The sequence below is a fragment of the Brachycentrus maculatus genome, unplaced genomic scaffold (genome assembly GCF_059751285.1).
Source record: "Brachycentrus maculatus isolate JH-2025_06_01 unplaced genomic scaffold, ASM5975128v1 h1tg000383l, whole genome shotgun sequence".
NCBI classification, from domain to species: domain Eukaryota; kingdom Metazoa; phylum Arthropoda; class Insecta; order Trichoptera; family Brachycentridae; genus Brachycentrus; species Brachycentrus maculatus.
In genome coordinates this window covers 267,433-285,075 of record NW_028281132.1, presented here as the reverse complement: position 1 = coordinate 285,075, position 17,643 = coordinate 267,433, and the positions used below count along the sequence as shown (strand labels likewise).

Genomic DNA, 17,643 nt, shown 5'->3' with positions numbered 1-17,643 from the left:
AATTGGCTTAAATTCTTAAGAATTAAATGAAGACGTTTATAAAAATTTATTCTCTTTACAGAGCATTTTTTATTCACAGGATGATCGCTTACTGCAGCAAATAATTTATAACAATTTGAAATACTGAGAAAAAACGATAGTTCTTTATTCATCCTACTAAAATTTACGAGATTAACCTATCCGGAACACGGTTGGAAGAGGGTTATTGAAATCCCCTATATATTCATTTTTATTAGATTTTTTAAACTCCAGTATAATAAGAAATACTTACTCCATAGTTTTTGTAATCTCAGAAAATATGTAAAGGATTTTTTCTTTTTTTCTTTTTGTAATTTGAAATCGTTAAGTGTTTCTAAATATATTGTTTTTGATACAAAGCACAATCAGTCGATACCGAGAGATCTACGAGCTTATAGGTATATCAGCTGATATTTTTTATTTGCTAGCGACATGTTATTTCTTTTACTCTAATAAATGTGGTATACCATACGATAGAGCGTAACAACTTCACCACCAGGATTTTGTTTGATCCCATTTCTGGTCTCTTTCTCTTATCGGATAGCGGTATTCAGTCGTATCATATATGATTCAGTTGGCGGCGAGTTGGTAATCACTGTGAACTGCGTATTACGATTTCCATACAAAAATGAAGTAGGGTCTTTTGGTACTCTCCTTGGGATCACGTGTAATTCTTGGATAATCAGTAAAGAAAAGATTATCTATCTCTCCCTTCAGCCAATCAGTGCATAGGGCACTGCACCGCAATAACGCAGTGTTAACTTGATCGTTCACAGATGAAGGCAAGATCACATCTGCGCTTCAGGGACCAGTCCAGGGTAATATTTAAAAAATATTAGATGAACAAATCAGTAATATTTCTTTTTAACATCCCTCCCTCAGGGAATTAAACCCCAGACCTCAAGCACGGTAGTTAAATAAGCTAACCACAACACTATCGAGATGAACTGAAAGGATTAAATTGAAGAACATAAAAGAGAAAATCAAAATTAATGTTTTTGACTTAAAATATGTAAATATATTATTTTTTGACATCTTATGAAAGATGAAGAAGATTAATTATTCTTGTACATAGATCTTCTTCATCTTTGGTGAGATGTCAACAAATAACGTGAAAATAACTCCTGTAATTGGAGATAATCCAGATTTTGTGAACAAGTATTTGGACACACTCAAAATGTTGTAAATGTAAATACATTTATTTTGTTGCTATTAAAAATCATTAAACTCCCTTGTAGTGAGGGTCGTGTATAAAAGCAACTTAAATTATATTGAAATCGCCTTTTTATCAAATTGGTATCACTTCATTAAAATTTCCACCCCTTAATGCGTAACAATTAATCAAAAAGTCTGTCTCCTTCTTTCCATCGGGCAGGAGTCGATCGTATGATTTCAGACCATAACAAAGTTAGTTGGAGACTTGGCTCTCTGGTCTGTGTTCGTTCCCGATCCACCCTGTGATGAACTACCGATCTTTGCTAAATGCGGTGCAAAGTTTGCCCTGAACCCTGACACGAACAAAAGACTTAGAAGTTCGAGTTGATTCCGAACGGGCCAGTTCCGTTATGCTTAATTAAATTTCATTGACCGGCTCGAATCAAAGCGATTTTAATTTAAAGTCGGTATGATGAGTAACTTTGTGTACTGTATCAGAAGGGTTGAAACAATATGCAAATTCAATTAGAGTCAATTAACCATGGTAAATTTTATCTACATTCGTAGTGTAATAGTCAGCACGCTCGACTTCCGTTCTGGAGGTGTCAGGTTCGATTCCCAGGGGCGAGTTTAATAAATGTGAGTTTTTTATGCATTTATTTAATATAATAATAATAATAAATCCCTTACCGCACCCCAATGGTGCATAGGGCACTGCTTCATATAAACGCAGTGTTATCTCGATCGAAAACACATGAAGGAAAGGTGATCAGCCCTCCACTTCAGATACCAGTCCAGTGTAATATTGAATAAATATTAGAATGAAAAAATCACTTATATTTATTAAACCCCCCTGGGAATCGAACCCGGGACCTCTAGAACGATAGGCGAGCATGCTAACCATTACACTACGGAGGCGGACTTTATTTATTTACATAAATTCTATACATTAATTTAAAGGACAATCGTAACAAATATTTAAATTTAAAAAAAAAATCAGAGATCCACCAAGCCACCTTGTGTGTCTTGTCGGTAGAGTTCTTCGTACATATAATTTTTTTATTGTTTTTATACATTTTAACCTAATATACACCACAGAAAAGAGAGAAAAAATTTATAACACAAACTATTTTACAATTTTCATTGAATTAACTTCTCACTCTCATATTTATTTCTCACTCTCAAATTAATTTAATAATACCCTTGGCTGGTACCTGAATTGGAGGGCTGATCACCTTTCCTTCATGTGTTAACGATCAAGATAATACTGCGTTTATATGATGTAGTGCCCTATGTACCATTGGGGTGCGGATAAGGGTTTGAATGAATGAAAAGCGCTAGTCTGATGACGCAGTGAATTATGCACCGCGTATTGTGTATAAAAATATTTGAATAAAAAAAATTATGGTTTTCTTACGTTTTGGGTGTGGTCAAATTCTTTTCACAAATCTGGGTTTCTCCATGTAAGAGTTACTTTTATATGTTTACAAAGATCTATAAGAACGAAGTCTGGGTATTCACAGGGCTTACGACTTGTCGTAGGCTACTTTTAGTGGTTTATACACGTACAATATTCACCATTTTACCTCTAATTGACAACCACACTACTCAATTTTTGAAATCATATATACTTTCGATACAGATGATTCATACGTCGCTTCAGTATAAATAGTAATGTTTAAGTCGTATTTTGAAAATCATCAAAAAGATGGTACATTAAATACGAATATAAAGTTTCTTTATCATTATCCTATGATTAAAAAAAGTTTTATTTTTAGTCCAAGATTTAAAAAATATATATTTTCCCACTTGGAAATTAGATAATATACCATAAAGGTTTAATGTCCAAAATAAAATTTATCACTGTAACCGCGCTCGCTCTCCAGACCTTTTATTGAAAACGTGAAAATGTTTGAGTTGGTTTTATTCATGGTGGCTTAACGCAAAAAACTTTATCTTCTTTCAGAAACACCAAGTTTTGGGGAGGCTATAGGAAATGTCACTACACCCCTCGGAAGAGAAGCCATCCTTACGTGTATCGTTGACAACTTACAAACATTTAAGGTAAAAATAGACTTTTTTTAAATTTTACACAGCATCAAAAACTCCTCGTTTATTAATATTTATATGCATACCTGGCCACTATTTTATTTCTTATAGTTTTCATATATGTATGTCGAAATGTATTTAAGTATTTATTCTGTAATTTACGTATGTATTAATAAAAAAAACTGTATACACTGTTTATTTATCATCATTTCAGATTTATTAATATGTTTAAAAATTCAATATTGAATTTCTTCAAAATATTTAATTGTTTTACTTCTAGAATATTTAAATTTGAGGAACTAATTGAAGCTTTAATTGATCTCTATAATTTCAAGGAACTATTTTGACATCTAGAAAATATTTACTTCTATTATAGAAAGCATTTGTCACTTGAAAGTAAGCATATTAATTTGTAAAAATATTCACTTAAAAAAAAAAAAACAATTTAGCCTCAAAAAAGTATTTACTTCTAAAAAGTAAGCAATTGAACTTCTAAAAAGTATGTTATTTATAAAAAAATTACTTTCCAGAAATTATTTAAATGTTTTTTTGTAATCTTAAAAAATGTATTCAGTTTCATTTTTGAAATTAATTATATAAAGCATTATAAAGGTATTATTTTTTGACATCTCATCAAAGATGAAGAAGAATATGGAAGTCTGGGCATTTACGGGGCTTACGACCGTCATAGACTGGTTTAAGTGATCACTTTACACACGTGTAACATTCACCAATTCTACCCATTATTGACAACCACACTACTCAAATTCTTGGAAGTTCTATATATATGAACCAATTTAGAAACTTTGTTCTTGAATCACTAGAACTTCACTAGAGACATCTATTGGTGAGATGTAAAGAAGCTTTTTTATTAAGCAGAAACTCTTATATTAAAAACCCGTAAATGCCCAGACTTCCATATTCTTCTTCATCTTTGATGAGATGTCAAAAAATAATATGAAAATAACTCCTGTAATTGGAGATAATCCAGATTTTGTGAACAAGTATTCGGACACACTCAAAATGTTGTACATTATATAGGTCTTTTGCACCCTTCTGATTCATTAGTAGAATATATTGGGTTGATGCAAAAGTAATGACCGTTTTTTATGATCCCAGGTAAAAATTTTTTTTTTCATAAATAATGAACAGTATATTCTTTTTTTATGATTCCATTGTATAAAGGATGCTTTCCCTCTACTTTCTATTTAGTTTTGGCCTGGCCAGAGTACAGTAATAACCCCTTGTATTTTTTCAAAATGTCGTTCGATAAAGTGCATTTACGTCATTGTTTACTTTATGAATTCCGTAAAGACAATACCGCGAGTGTGGCAACCAAAAACATTTGTGAAGTGTACGGAGCAGATGTCATCAAAGTTCGACAGGCACGAAGATGGTTTGCAAAATTCCGATCTGGAGATTTTTCACTCATTGATAAACCACGTACCGGGCGGCCATTGAAGTCTGATGAAGACGAATTAAAAGTCATAATTGACACCAATCCACGTCTAACCATCAGAGAGATTGTGTCAATGATGGGAGTCAACCAAACAATCGCATCAAGACATTTGAAGCGTATGGAAATGGTTTCGCGGTACGACGTTCGGATACCTCATCAATTGTCGGCTGCCAATTTATTGGATCGTGTTTTAACGCGCGTTGCTTTGAGTGCGAGACAAAAACATGAACCTTTTTTGCATCGTTTGGTGACGGGAGATGAGAAATGGGTCGTGTACAACAACGTGACAAGAAAAAGACATTGGACTATACCTGGACAAGCCCCATTAACAACTTCGAAGGCCGAAATCCATAAAAAAAGTTATACTTTGTGTTTGGTGGAATAATAAGGGTATTGTGTAATTTAAAATCTTGGAACACGATAAGACAAGTACAGCAGAACGATATTGTCAGCATTTATCCAAATTGAACATGGTCCTTCAAAAGGATAGACCAGAATTGGTAAACAGAAAAGGGGCAGTGTTTCATCACGACAACGCGCGACCACATGTGGCTATGATGACCCAACACAAGCTAAATGAGTTAAATTGGGATGTTATCAAGCATCCACTGTATTTTCCAGATCTTGTTCTTTCTGAATTTTATTTATTCCGATCACTGCAAAAAAATTTAAATGATGAAAAAAATTATTCAATAGAGCAGGTAAAAACATCCCTTACTTCATTTTTCGCATCAAAATCAACGGAATTTTATACTACTGGTATTAATAAGTTGATGAAAAGACGGGAGAAGGTTATAAGAACTGATGGAAATTATATAATTTATTAAATAAATAATACACAAGAAAAAAAAAATTAAAAAAAATATATGTAAAAAACGGTCAAAACTTTTGCATCAACCCAATATTATAAAAGACATATGAATTGAGTAAAATAAAGAAGATGGTGAAGGAATAGGAGGTCTTAATAATAAATAAAAGCAAAGATAAAGGGAAAAAATATCAATGGATATAGCAACCAGCGTTGCTTATTCGTAACGGTACAATATAATGATAATACTTGTTTTCAATGTTTAAAGTCTAAAAACTGTATAATGCATAAATATAAAATACCCATATTAATCTTTTTATCTTAGATCACTATTTCAAATCAAATAAATTTTCTGAAATCTGAAAATCTAAAAATGATCATATTTTTTATTTTCTTCACCAGGTGGCTTGGTTAAGGGTAGACACGCAGACAATACTCACCATCGCAGGACACGTTATCACGAAGAACCACAGAATAGGGGTGTCCCAAGCCGACCGCAGGGCGTGGAGGCTCCACGTGAAGGAGTTGAGGGAGGCCGACAGGGGATGGTACATGTGTCAGCTCAATACCGAGCCCATGAGGAGTCAAATGGGTTATCTGGAGGTCGTAGGTGAGGAATACATTTGTCAACTTGAATACACAGCCTTTCCGGACAAAACTCGAATATTTTTTAACAAACTTTCAGGCAACGTTTCTACGAGAATAACTAGCTAAAAACTAACCTAACTAAAAAAAAACTTATACACCGTTTCCTCACAGGGGTAGGCAGAGAGAATAGAATGACAAATTAATATGTCTTTGAAAACAATATTCGCCTCTTCCGACTTCATGCATCTCCTCATACATACACGCCGATTATTCTGATTATTGCAGACTCCTGACCTGGCCACATTCAAGTATTTGAAATACTTAAACATGCCAAGTTTTTGTATAAAAATATAAACGAACAATTATCACCAACAAAAACTACTATTAATACTAATGTACAAGAGAAGACAGAGGACGGAACGACATACTCGTCTGTCCTAAAATACAGTCCTAGCTTTATTCACATGCATATATAATATCTAGTCATTCATAACCTCCGGTTACGTAGACATTTGACACGATTCGATTTTATGTTCTGATTGATCTGGTCGTGCCAGATTTTTTGGACCTACTCGTTATGTTGTCGCTTTCACGTTTGCAAATATACTTTCTTAGTCATCCTCGCGATTTCCATTCAGTCCACATATACTTACCACCTCAAAGAACCTGTCTAAAGCTTTTCGATTATTCCTATAAATATTTTTCATTTTCACACCCCCTGTATAGTTAGCCTTATAGTGTAGTGTTTTGGCTACCAAGCTGGAGGACACGAGTCTGATTTCCATGGGATCAAAATAAATGTACGTGTTTTTTTCACTATAATATTTAAATAACATCAGCTTGGACTGAAACCTGAAGCACAGTATCGACTCAACATCGGATCAATTTTCGCACCATCGAGTACGGATAAGAGTCACTACTATCTATCCACTTATTTTAACACTTTTTCCACTTATTTTTCTCATTATCTTGGAAATGTCGAATCAGGGAAAAATGTATATCTCATATTTCAGTAACCAAAAACCATTAATGTTGTTTGTACTACCAATAAAAGCACTAATCAATAAAAGTGGAGGTGTTGAAAATACAATATTTTTTTGATGTATTTTACTTTTTTATTTATCATTGTTGGTATTGTAGATTTTAAATTAAGGTTGTAATATTTATTTATTACAAGGAACAGTTTTTTTTTGTCGTATATAAAATACCTTTCATATATTTAACACTTTTTTTCAAATCAAAGAAAGCAAGGAGTAATGGTGATACTAAAGGATACTATTGAAACAGTTTAAATTCTTACCCATGGCCGGTAGTTAAGAACAATATTATGAAAGACTCGTACAAAGCAAATACCTTTATCTAAAGCGCTGGAACCGTAGTTCTGGAATATTAACTATGCAGGGAGTAGCAAAACACACGTATCGGGGCGGTATCTACCGCCGAAATAGGTTTCGATTGGGAAATTGAGTCTCAGCGCTGATAAATGGGTCTCTAGTGAGGTAGAAAAAAAATAGCTCCGATTTTCAATTGGAAAGAGATAACAGTTTAGCTCTCCGGCCCGTGATAATAAAAACAGTGGTGTAGCAACAAAAAAGTAACCCTTAAATCAATATTCAAGTTGTGAACAAAACGAAAAATTGAAAATAATATTTTTATTTGTTTTAAAAAAGATGAGAATTATTAGTGTTTTTATTATTTACACAATTATTTCAATTTCATATTATTTCTGTGATCCTTAGCGGCTCATTATTAAAAAAAGTATCAAATTGTGGTATAGTGGGTTCGAATGGAGAAACTCTGATTTAAAAATCCGCGACACTACCACGGGACCACAACCAGACACTTGATTCGCAACATTTTGAATGTCCAAATGCTTGTTTATAAATCTGGATTATCTCCGCTCAGGAGATGTTTTTTTTACATTTTTTGACATCTCAACATAGATGAAGAATTAAAGTGATGACTTAAACCAGCCTATGACGATCGTAAGTCTTATAAATGCCCATACTTCTTCATCTATGTTGAGATGTCAACAAAATAATATGAACCACTTACCCTAATGTACGCAGTGCTATCCTCTTACAAAGCTGCAAAGATTTGGATAAGTTTACTTCTTACTCCATACTCAGATAATACCTTTCATAGTTTCCTACTACGAACTCGGTTATATGCTTTCTGCAAATAGACGACATAATGCTTAATGAAAAATACATCCTTAGTGTTTCTCTTAATACGTTTAAGAGAAATATTGTTGGTGTCTATTTGACTAGTTGATGAAGAAAATTTCTATTTTTTGATAAAAACATGTAATGTAAGTTTATTTACGTAGTTTTACTTTTACGTACATGACAGTTTATTTTAATTTTTAGATTACTTATGTGAAAACCTCTTATCGGAATGTTATTTTTTAACTTTGTTTTATTATGTTATTATTTTTAAATATTCTGTTGGTTTTCCAATCATAATAAAATAATAATAATATAAAATAACACATCTTTTCAACATCTTTTCGACATTAACGCCTTCAATGATGCTAAACCAAGATGATACAACAAGTTTCCCTAACTTTTTCTTGTAGTAAATGCTTGCTAACTTTTTACTTTTTCGTCTTTTATTTTTTTACGTTTTTTATTTTATTTAAAAAAAATCTAAAATAATTTGTGTTTTCTGATAGTCAAGTATGTTTTGTATTTTATATCAACACTATTATTCTAGTTGTACTTATAATACCTATACCCTTATACCCTTTACAATGACCTAAATTATATTGTGTACCCACACACAGGCCATGCCTTTGTGAGATCTTTTTTTGTATTCATATTTATATTTTATTCATATTTTTTCGTATTTGAATTTATATCATGTAATGCAAAAGAATTTTTAAAAAAAGAAGAAGAAAAAAAAAACGCATTCACTGCTATCCTCGTACAAGGTTGCAATACCTTGATGCTAAGCCAAGACGATACAACTTGATACAATCACTTTCCCTAACGCATTCACTGCTATCCTTGTACAAGGTTGCAATACCTTGGATAAGTTATCATAGCACTTTACAAACTGTTATTTTGATCTCCCTTTAATGATGCTAAGCCAAGATGATACAACTTGATACAACCACTTTTCCTAACGCATTCACTGCTATCCTCGTACAAGGTTGCAACACCTTGGAAAAGTTATCATAGCACTTTACAAACTGTTATTTTGATCTCTCTTTAATGATGCTAAGCCAAGATGATCCAACTTGATACAATTACTTTCCCTAACACATTCACTGCTAACCTCGAACAAGGTTGCAACACCTTGGATAAGTTATCATAGCACTTTACAAACTGTTATTTTGATCTCTCTTTAATGATGCTAAGCCAAGATGATCCAACTTGATACAATCACTTTCCCTAACACATTCACTGCTAACCTCGTACAAGGTTGCAACACCTTGGATCAGTTATCATAGCACTTTACAAACTGTTATTTTGATCTCCCTTTAATGATGCTAAGCCAACATGATACAACTTGATACAACCACTTTTCCTAACGCGTTTACTGCTATCCTCGTACAAGGTTGCATTACCTTGGATAAGTTATCATAGCACTTTACAAACTGTTATTTTGATCTTCTTCCATAAAGTGCCGCCCGATATCGTGGACTCTGCCACCAGCAGCGACGTGGTGGTCAAGGAGGGCGCCACCGCCCAGCTGGCGTGTGCCGCCCGCGGTTCGCCGCCCCCCAGCGTCACGTGGCGCAGGGAAAACAGCCGCCCTCTACCCTTGCCCAACGGAACGGAGGGTGAGTGTTGAATGGAGCTGATGATTTGGTTTGTAGAGATTACAGGTGCAAACCCTGTTTAAATGACATTTATTTATGGTTCGCAAACAATGAAAAACATATTACAATAAATGAAATACAGTGCAATTCAAATTGTTTAATTGTTTTTCATCAATTAGATAAGAACACAACAAGTTTACAGTAACAATAAAGGTGCGGGTTAAACACATATATACAGAATAGAAATTTGGTTGTAAAAAAAGGATAATAACAATTAAAAATAATGAAATAAGAAAAATAAGAATAAAAATTAGAAGTCGGAATTAAAAGTGAAATTAACTCCTTACTGCATGATGTTTTTAAAACTTGTAAAAAAAATATATGATTTGTAAATTATGAAAAAAAAAGACACGTATTTTTTTGTTTTTCAAAAAAAATATTTTTACCTATATAAACTATCCGCCTCCGTAGTGTAATGGTCAGCACGCTCGGCTACCATTCTGGAGGTCCCGGGTTCGATTCCCAAGGGGGGTGAAATAAATAAAAGTGATTTTTTCACTGTAAAATTTATTCAATATTACCATGGACTGGTACCTGAAGCGGAGGGCTGATCACCTTTCCTTCATGTGTAAACGATCAAGATAACACTGCGTTAATATGACACAGTGCCCTATGCACCATTGGGGTGTGGATAAGGGTTTACATATAAACTATGCTACATAAGGTACAAAATTCTAGACTCCACCAGATTGGTGAAATCAATTTGAAATTGATTTCACCAATCTGGTAATAGACCTCTTGTATTTCTCCGTACCATCATTAAATAAATCCTTGATATTCTTGATATTTTCTGACATGATATTCTTTATATTTTCTGCATGTTTCTTTGTAGTATTTTAAACAAACACACTTGCATTGTACATGTTTTTTATTGTTTATACTTGTTGATGAAAATAATATCATCAATAAGTCTAACTTATTACAATTGTAAAAAAAACACTTGTTTTTTACCGCTTGAGTTATATTTATTTTATTTCTTGAATGTTTTTCGCAGATACTTAGTGGCACATTTTATAAACTTTATAAAATAAAACAACTTTATTTTAACCACTTTTTATTTCACCGGTTTCGACAAGAACCTTGTCATCATCAGGGTTTATGTACTATTTCTAAAACATTGAAATACTCAAAGTTAGGATATAGTTAATTATACTTCCCTTACGATAGCAATAACTTCCACACACTCCGTACACCATGTGAAAATGTGATTTGAAAAACGGGAAAAAAGAAAAAGTGGTGAAAACAAAGTTGTTTTATTTTATAAATATTTATTTTAAGCTACATATAAGCTACAGATGCTTCCATCTTCGGGTGTAAATATAAACTAAATATAACTTAAATGTTAAAAAAATGTGTTTTTCTTTTACAATTTCATCATGTCTTACCACAATGTGAATGCCGAAACAATACATAAAATAGATTGCATTTTCTTATTTATTGATTTGGCATTAACTTTGTGGAATGATGAGTTAATTATTTAAATAAATTAAACACTTGTATAATACGACTTATTATAGTTTTTGTAATGACAAAACATCTGTAATTTTCAAAACAAGTCTTGTGTAATGAAATAAAACTATGTTTTGCTTGTTTACATATGTAAGTGGAGTAATATATATTAAATTAAATAAAATATATCATAACCTGAACATATTAATACTACAATACATTATTTATTCTGCTGAAAAGTTATAAGTCAAGGAATGAAAGGTGATTTCTCCTAAAAAGTGAACAGATATTGATAAGAAGGGTAACTAAATATAATAGATCTACAAAGATAATTAGACGTTTTGGAGTTGTAATGAATATCATGAAGTAGTGAAAAGATTTGAGGTTTTTCAATTGATGTATATAAATATATATATATATATATATATATATATATATATATATATATATATATATATATATATATATATATATATATATATATATATATATATATATATATATATATATATATATATATATATATATATATGTATATATATATATTTATATATATATATTTATATATATATATATATATATATATATATATATATATATATATATATATTTATATATATAGATGTATATAAATATATATATATATATATATATATATATATATATATATATATATATATATATATATATATATATATATATATATATATATATATATATATATATATATATATATAATATATATATATATATATATATATATATATATATATATATATATAATATATATATATATATATATATATATATATATATATATATATATATATATATATATATATGCACATGTATGTATGTACGTATGTATTTAATATATGTATATTTACGTATGTGTATTTCAATTATTCCACATAATTTACCTATTAAATTTCATCAATACCTCAATTAATTGTTTTGATACACAGCCAAGCGTAAAATTACATGATTAGATGTAATTCTATCCACACGCATGTGTATTACGTGTCCCTTCTCAGGATCAAAAGGCTCTACATACATAGACCGTGTTATATTATGCAAGGGATGCCACCAAATCTTGAATAATAAATTATTCATATGTAGAGATAACAAGATGCTCTGCATCCTCACATTACAATGATATTCAATGTATCAACGATAATTAGTTATATACAAATCCATAATTAACCCTAGTTGGTAGTGATACAGGTGAGTCTATTTTTATTTTTATTTTTTATTTTTGACCATCAATGTTCAAACGATATTTGAAATCTTCTTTATATATAATTTAAATAGAAACCAGGTTTGATATGTACAAACACAAATTATATAAAGATTCTGTATAAATAAAAATTCGTTCTACTATTCGTTTGTTCAAAGCTTTAAATTTTCCAAAGTAATTGTAAATGTTTTATTCAAATACGGCATATTTTCGTATATTTATGAAAATAAAAATATCAATTTTTGTTTGTTATATTCTGAAATCGAATCATTTTTATACACCAATGATAGGTGTTTTCGATAGCGACAGGTAAAAATATTTAACGAAATGGCAACGCCATCTGATGAACGTAAGAGCAACAAACGTAGTTTTCAACATTGCTTATTGTCAACAGCGTGCTTTTTGACAACTGACTGTACTTAATAAATTCTTTGCATTGGCGTTATTTTTTGTTTCTTAGATTAAAATTTTGTACTGACGTTCATCACAGCGCTTCCCGCAGAGGTAGACAGAGAAAATATAATGCCACACGACAATGTTTTTATAAACAATCTTTACCTCTTCCGCATTCAAACAAATCCGACGATTATTCCGACTCCTGACCTGACCCCGTTCTTATTTATAATAAAACAACTATTTAAGTATGTAGTTTTTCCATTTTTATTTTATTCGACAAGCTGCAGGGTTTCGTCGTTATTGACATCATCAGACTGGTGATATCGGTAACGACGAAATCCAATCACTGGTCAAAAAAACCAAAGTAGATAAAACTATATTGTTGTTGTATTATCATATTTAATATTTTCATTGTTATACAAGCATTGTGAAATTGTGTTTCAATTTTCTTTTTTTTTTTTAAGTTTATTTAGCCAGACTGAGCCACAGCAATGCGTGGCTGAGATTAGCTAGTTTTAGATAGCAATTCAACACTCATTTCCCACCCGAAGAAAGCTAAATTCGGGAAAGATGGTATTCCTTATAGTAGCAGGCCTATCTAGAATCAGTTGGGGGTTCTCTTTTGAAACTTGAAATTGTGTTATGTAACTTTGTATTACGCACACAAGCACCGCTGTGATTTAATATATTTTAAACGTATTATTTTATGGATACAAAGGCAGAATGTGTTGTTTTTGTCAAGAATATAATATTATAAAATATATTACAACTAAGATATCGCAAATAGTATTCTCAAAGTATATAAAATATAAAATATAGTTTGTTCAAATAAATTAGTAGGTGACTTTATTTTAACAATGGTTTAATTGATATCTCAACGTGGATGAGGAAGAATATGGAAGACTCGGTATTTACAGGGCTTAAAATCTGTCATATATTAAGTGATCACTATATAAATGTATTATATTCACCATTCTACCCATGATTGACATACAACTTTAGTATGTGGTTGTCACTCGTTACACGTGTGTAAAATGATCCCTTTAACCAGCATTTTATAGATCGTAAGCCCTGTAAATACCCAAAACACCATATTCTTATATATTGAGATTATTTTAATATAATTTACTCCACAGTGAATAAACCCAGATTTGTGAAAAAAGATTTGGGCCCACTTAAATTGTGCATAATTTATTACTGAAAAAACAGATTTTTTTTATTTGCCGCTTCTTTTTTTACATCCTCGATATTATTTTCTTTTGACTGACAACAACACTACTCAAATTTTTAACTCATATATGTATCCAATTTATATGTAGTCGAATCCAGTAAGCTTTTTATTTAGCAAATACCCTTATTTTTAAATGTAGTCAAAGTTCTTCCCGAATCATTTCATATATAAGAAGACGCATGAAAACATGATTTAATATAATAAATTTAAAAATAACGGCGGAAACCCATATTTGTGAAGAAAGATGTGATCAAATCCAAAATTTTGTGAAAAAAACACTTGTTTTTCAATATCTTCAAAAAAAACATGGAAACATAGTTTCTTGAAGGTCTTTTGTTAAAACTATTAGGAAAATTTAATGTTGTGTCTACACATATATTCAAAATTTTCCTAAGATTCTAAAGTCATTTTGATAAAGCGATTAGTTCCAATCAGTATGATTCATACCTGATAAGACGTCACGTACTTCAATTCATTTTCTTTCTTCACATACACGTATGTTACAGGATCTACTAGATTACAGAGAGCTGCTACAGGTATGTACCACATATGTCTCCTTGTTTCACAAGGATCACGTATTTCTGCGTGTGTGGGAACTGCGACCGCCAATGAGACATTACGTTAGTCCTCAAATTTAGTGTGCGGCGCGTGATGCGTGAAGCTGTAAGCTAAAAGAAAAACTTGGAAACTAAATAAGATAACTTATCTTCTACATACATCTCTTTTCTCTAAACTTACTAATTTATTAAACGAGTAAAAATAATAATTTTTTCATTCAAACTGAAACTTATTCTTTTATAATGATTTTTTTCTCCGTTTTTGGTAATATACTACACACAAGCACTATCTGCCTTATTATTTTTTAAGCTTGCAATTTGACCAGTTTATTATTTTTTATTATTTAAGCTTATAATTTGACCAGTTAAAGTGTTCACTTAAAGTGATCAAAAGTTAAAGTGATCACTTAAAGCAGCCTATAACGATCGTCAGCCCCGTAAATGCCCAGACTTCTATATTTTTTTTCATCTTTGATGAGGTGTCAAAAAATTATATGAAAATAAACTCCTGTAATTGTAGATAATCCAGACTTGTGAACAGGTATTTGGACACTCTCAAAATGTTGTAAAACTATCTGCCCTCATATTTCAATCATTAGGTTCAAACTTTGAGCAATATCACTAATGTTTTTTTTGTAATTTAAATTAAGAAGAAAGTAGAAGTTTGGGTATTTAAAGGGCCTCTGACCTGATATAGATTGGTTAAGTAATCGCTTTGCAAAAGTGCAGCTTTCACCATTCTACCCATGATTGACAATTGCACCACACAAATTTTTGGCATTCCTAAATATTAAATATGATCAATCTCATGACACAGTACATATGAGTTCACAACAGCGATCTATGTGGGATTAAGAAAGCTTTTATTTAGGAGAGACCATTTTATTAAAAAATATAAAAATTATTCCTAACTGGAAAAAAACCCAGATTTGTGAAATTGTATTTCGACACACTCAAAATGTTGAGAATAACAAAATTTATAAATAAATTTAAAGATACTTGTTCGTTTGTATAAATGTGGTTTTTACCTAGTAAAATTTAAATAAAAAAAAATAAGAATAAAAAACTGAGTTGTATTTGTACGATGGTCAAAAATTTTCGAATTCTTAAAAAAATATTTACTCAAAATAACTTTTATAATAATTTTTTTATTGAGGTAATATCGCTAAGGCTCTATCCTCAAAAATAGTGATATAAATTACACCTTCCCTCGCACGTCTTTCTTGTTCCAGTGTACATAATATATCTAAGGGTTGAATTTATTATATTGGTCCAAAGCACAATGAATCCTTTGAGTTTGGCAATCGAGGGGGAAATTGATTTAACTTTCAACAGATACTTTAAGAACTATCTTCTCGCGAAAATATATATAGAGAGAGAGCGCTCAAGCGATTTCAATTAAGTACACATCTACCCGAATATCATTTTTCTATGGAAAAGATATTGAGGGGAATCGAATGATTCTTATTGTGTAGAGTACTAGCGAATAAGGGAAAAATCGTTGCGAGTAATCAACTTATGTAGAATGCTCGCTTATATAAAAACGTGGTTTTCATAAAAATCCTAAGTTAATAATATGTTACCTAAAAAAAAAATATATCCAAGATTGAGTAATATTATTTTACTGTAATTAAAAACCATTTTTCTTCTTCTAACCCTTATCCACTCCTAATGGTGCATAGGGCACTGCTTCGTTAAGAATCGGTATAATCTTGATCTTTAAATTTATTAATGGTGAACTCTCAAATTATTATCAAAATATATAATATTATAATAATCAAACCTCACATTTCAACAACTTTTTTATCTTTGAAACCAAATATTTATTTCAAAGTAAAACTTATTTTTTTAACAAAGGCTGTGTTTTAAGCAGAAAAAAATGTTACTTTGTTTTAAATAAAATTATTATTAATTGATTATTCCAAATTTAGGAAAAATGATGACAGACCATTTGAAAATAAATAAATCTTGATATATACGTTAATTTTGCAATTGATGGTAATCGAACCCGCGACGCCTGTTTTGCAGTTGACCGTCTACCCACTTACGCTACGGCACCTTTCCATCTGCTTTCGTATAAAAACGACATATGTTTCGTCGACTTAAAATATATATGATAACCTCGATAATTTATCAACCTGTTATCACACTAATTTCTTAATTATATATGGAAAACATTTTTGAAAATATTCCAATTATGGTATATTTGTGTTCAATAAAACCAATTTGTACAATTGTCATCATCCATAGGGTGAATTATCCAATTTCCAAAAATGAAATTAAAATCGAAATAAATTGAATAAAGGGCGCCTTTTTTACATAAAAAACGTAATCTAGAATATTCATAGATTTTTATTAGCTTTAAACCTACCGCGTGATTCCGAGTAATAAAAAGTATTTTGAAGAAACGACAAAACTACAACGACATAACAAAAAAATGTCGCAATCGATAAATTCGAAGCGGTCTCTTGTTTGATGATAAATGTAGAAATGAGAAAATACTGGAAGAATGTTAGACCGAGATAAGAGTTTTGGATCAAATTAATAAAAGTGTCTTAAGAAGATAGTTTAGTACATGAGCATAGAGAGAATGTTTGATAGAAGAACCATTTATGAATCGAGTTTCAACGGGTGTAGAAACCAAGTAGACCGAAAAAAAATCGACCAAGTTAATCAATTATGTGAGTGTGGTTTATAAAGAGATTCGTAGTTATGGAAGTAATGGTATACTTTATCGTATACTACAACCATCACGCCGTTTCACTGCAGAGGTAGGCAGAGAAGATGGAACGCCCCACCCTTATGTCCCGACATTCACTCCTAGCTTCCATCACGTCCATACATCTAGTCATACATGCCCTCCGATTACG

At 31.1% G+C, this 17,643-nt stretch overlaps 1 protein-coding gene across 1 annotated transcript in view; it reads left to right on the top strand.

The window, feature by feature from the left end:
* The window catches only part of LOC148303169 (lachesin-like), a 91,765-nt gene that overhangs the window by 41,584 nt on the left and 32,538 nt on the right, over positions 1-17,643 (top strand). The window contains exons 2-5 of the mRNA XM_088270405.1: positions 1,415-1,550; positions 3,140-3,237; positions 5,892-6,099; positions 9,706-9,864. Of these exons, the coding sequence (XP_088126531.1) occupies positions 1,415-1,550; positions 3,140-3,237; positions 5,892-6,099; positions 9,706-9,864 (601 nt within the window). The remainder of the gene's footprint in view (positions 1-1,414; positions 1,551-3,139; positions 3,238-5,891; positions 6,100-9,705; positions 9,865-17,643) is intronic.